The sequence below is a fragment of the Emiliania huxleyi genome (genome assembly GCF_000372725.1).
Source record: "Emiliania huxleyi CCMP1516 unplaced genomic scaffold EMIHUscaffold_3083, whole genome shotgun sequence".
NCBI classification, from domain to species: domain Eukaryota; phylum Haptophyta; order Isochrysidales; family Noelaerhabdaceae; genus Emiliania; species Emiliania huxleyi.
This window is the reverse complement of record NW_005199699.1, coordinates 1-1,332: the sequence shown is the minus strand read 5'-3', so window position 1 is coordinate 1,332 and position 1,332 is coordinate 1. Positions and strand designations below refer to the sequence as shown.

General features: G+C 60.6%; 1 protein-coding gene across 1 annotated transcript; it reads left to right on the top strand.

Annotated features, from left to right (window-relative positions):
* Nucleotides 1-1,069: 1,069 nt before the first annotated feature.
* EMIHUDRAFT_255116 (hypothetical protein) lies at nt 1,070-1,324 on the top strand (the record flags this gene model as incomplete). The annotated part of the gene is made up of 1 exon (XM_005774746.1): nt 1,070-1,324. A coding segment is annotated over one exon (255 nt), but the record flags the coding sequence as incomplete, so codon positions are not given.
* Nucleotides 1,325-1,332: the final 8 nt, after the last annotated feature.

Below are 1,332 nucleotides of genomic sequence, written 5' to 3'. Positions count from 1 at the left end.
TAGCTCGAGATCGGCCACACCCCGCCAGCGCCACCGCCGCCCGCAGACGTCTCCCACTGAGATATGATGGAGACCGTGTTGGGGGGACGGCGCGCCCGCAAGCGGGCGCCGGCCCGCCCGCAAGTTTGTGCTGGTGGGCCGCGCTGCCCCGCCGGCGCTGGCTACTGCGCAGGCGCGAGGCGGGCCTGGCCGCGCCCCGCCGCGCGCCGGCGGCTGCCGATCTGTCATGACCCGCCCGAGAAACCCAACAAACACGTACGGGGAGGTCGGCCGACAAATTCTTTTTCGGTGTTGTAAAATTCTTTTTCGGTGCACGCCCGTCCCGTGTCCCCAGAAAGAAAGAAAGAAAGAAAGAAAGCCGGCAAGCCAAGGGAGGTATGGAAAAGAAAGAAAGAAAGCAGCGTGCACCTCGATCCTGTACCGTGTTTGTTATGACCCCACCCAATGAACACACCAGTGAGGGAGGGCGAGACGATCGAGGGGTCCCGTACCATGCGGAATCGACCCTATCAAGTGCTCAAGTGCTCAACAGACCATCACGCCGCGAACCTAAAATTCCTCGTTTCGAGGAAGGCCGGCGAACGTGCTGCAGAACAAGCTGACGCGGGCCCAGTACCTCAATGAGGTGACTTGGACCACCAAGAATTGGCTAGGGCTGCAGAAGCAGCGTATCTGAGTCGTTCTTCACACAGCCATCGCAGAGCAGATTGTGAATGAGCTTGCCTGCGGCGAGGGCGGTCGAGTGCACGGACTAAGTGCCTCGCCGTCCTCGCAGGAGTCGCTTAGGCGGCTCCCGTGGTGTATGTACCTGTGTTAGTAAAGAAAGAAAGAAAAAACAGACAACCGTGTTAGTAAATAAATAAAAGGAACACGCCAAACAAGGGGTGGGAGAAGGACAGAGTGTACGGCTAAAATTCTTTTCGAGCACGCGATGGTGTGGGTCTCTAGTGACCTATACAGCTCCTCCGTGTTCCGTCTCCTAACATTCTTCCCTACAAAAGAGGCCAACGCAGCCGGGATTATTCTTTGAAGCACGCCGGCCTGACGCAAGTTGTGTGTGAGGGTACCCATGGCGTTCTTCACGTCTCTCCTCGCGACTCCGCGCAAGGCGTCGGGCAAGACGCTGCTCGAGCGGCTCGGCGGCGCCACCCAGCTCGATGACCGGCGCGACGCGCTCGCTTCCTTCAAGGAACTGTCGGCGGAAGAGCCGCTCCGGCTCATCGTCGAGGGCGGGATCGGCCTCCTCGTGCGCCTGGCGGGCGACGAGGACGCACAGCTCGCCCGCGACGCGCTCGAGACGCTCTCCAACCTGTGCGACGTCGGCGTTCCGGC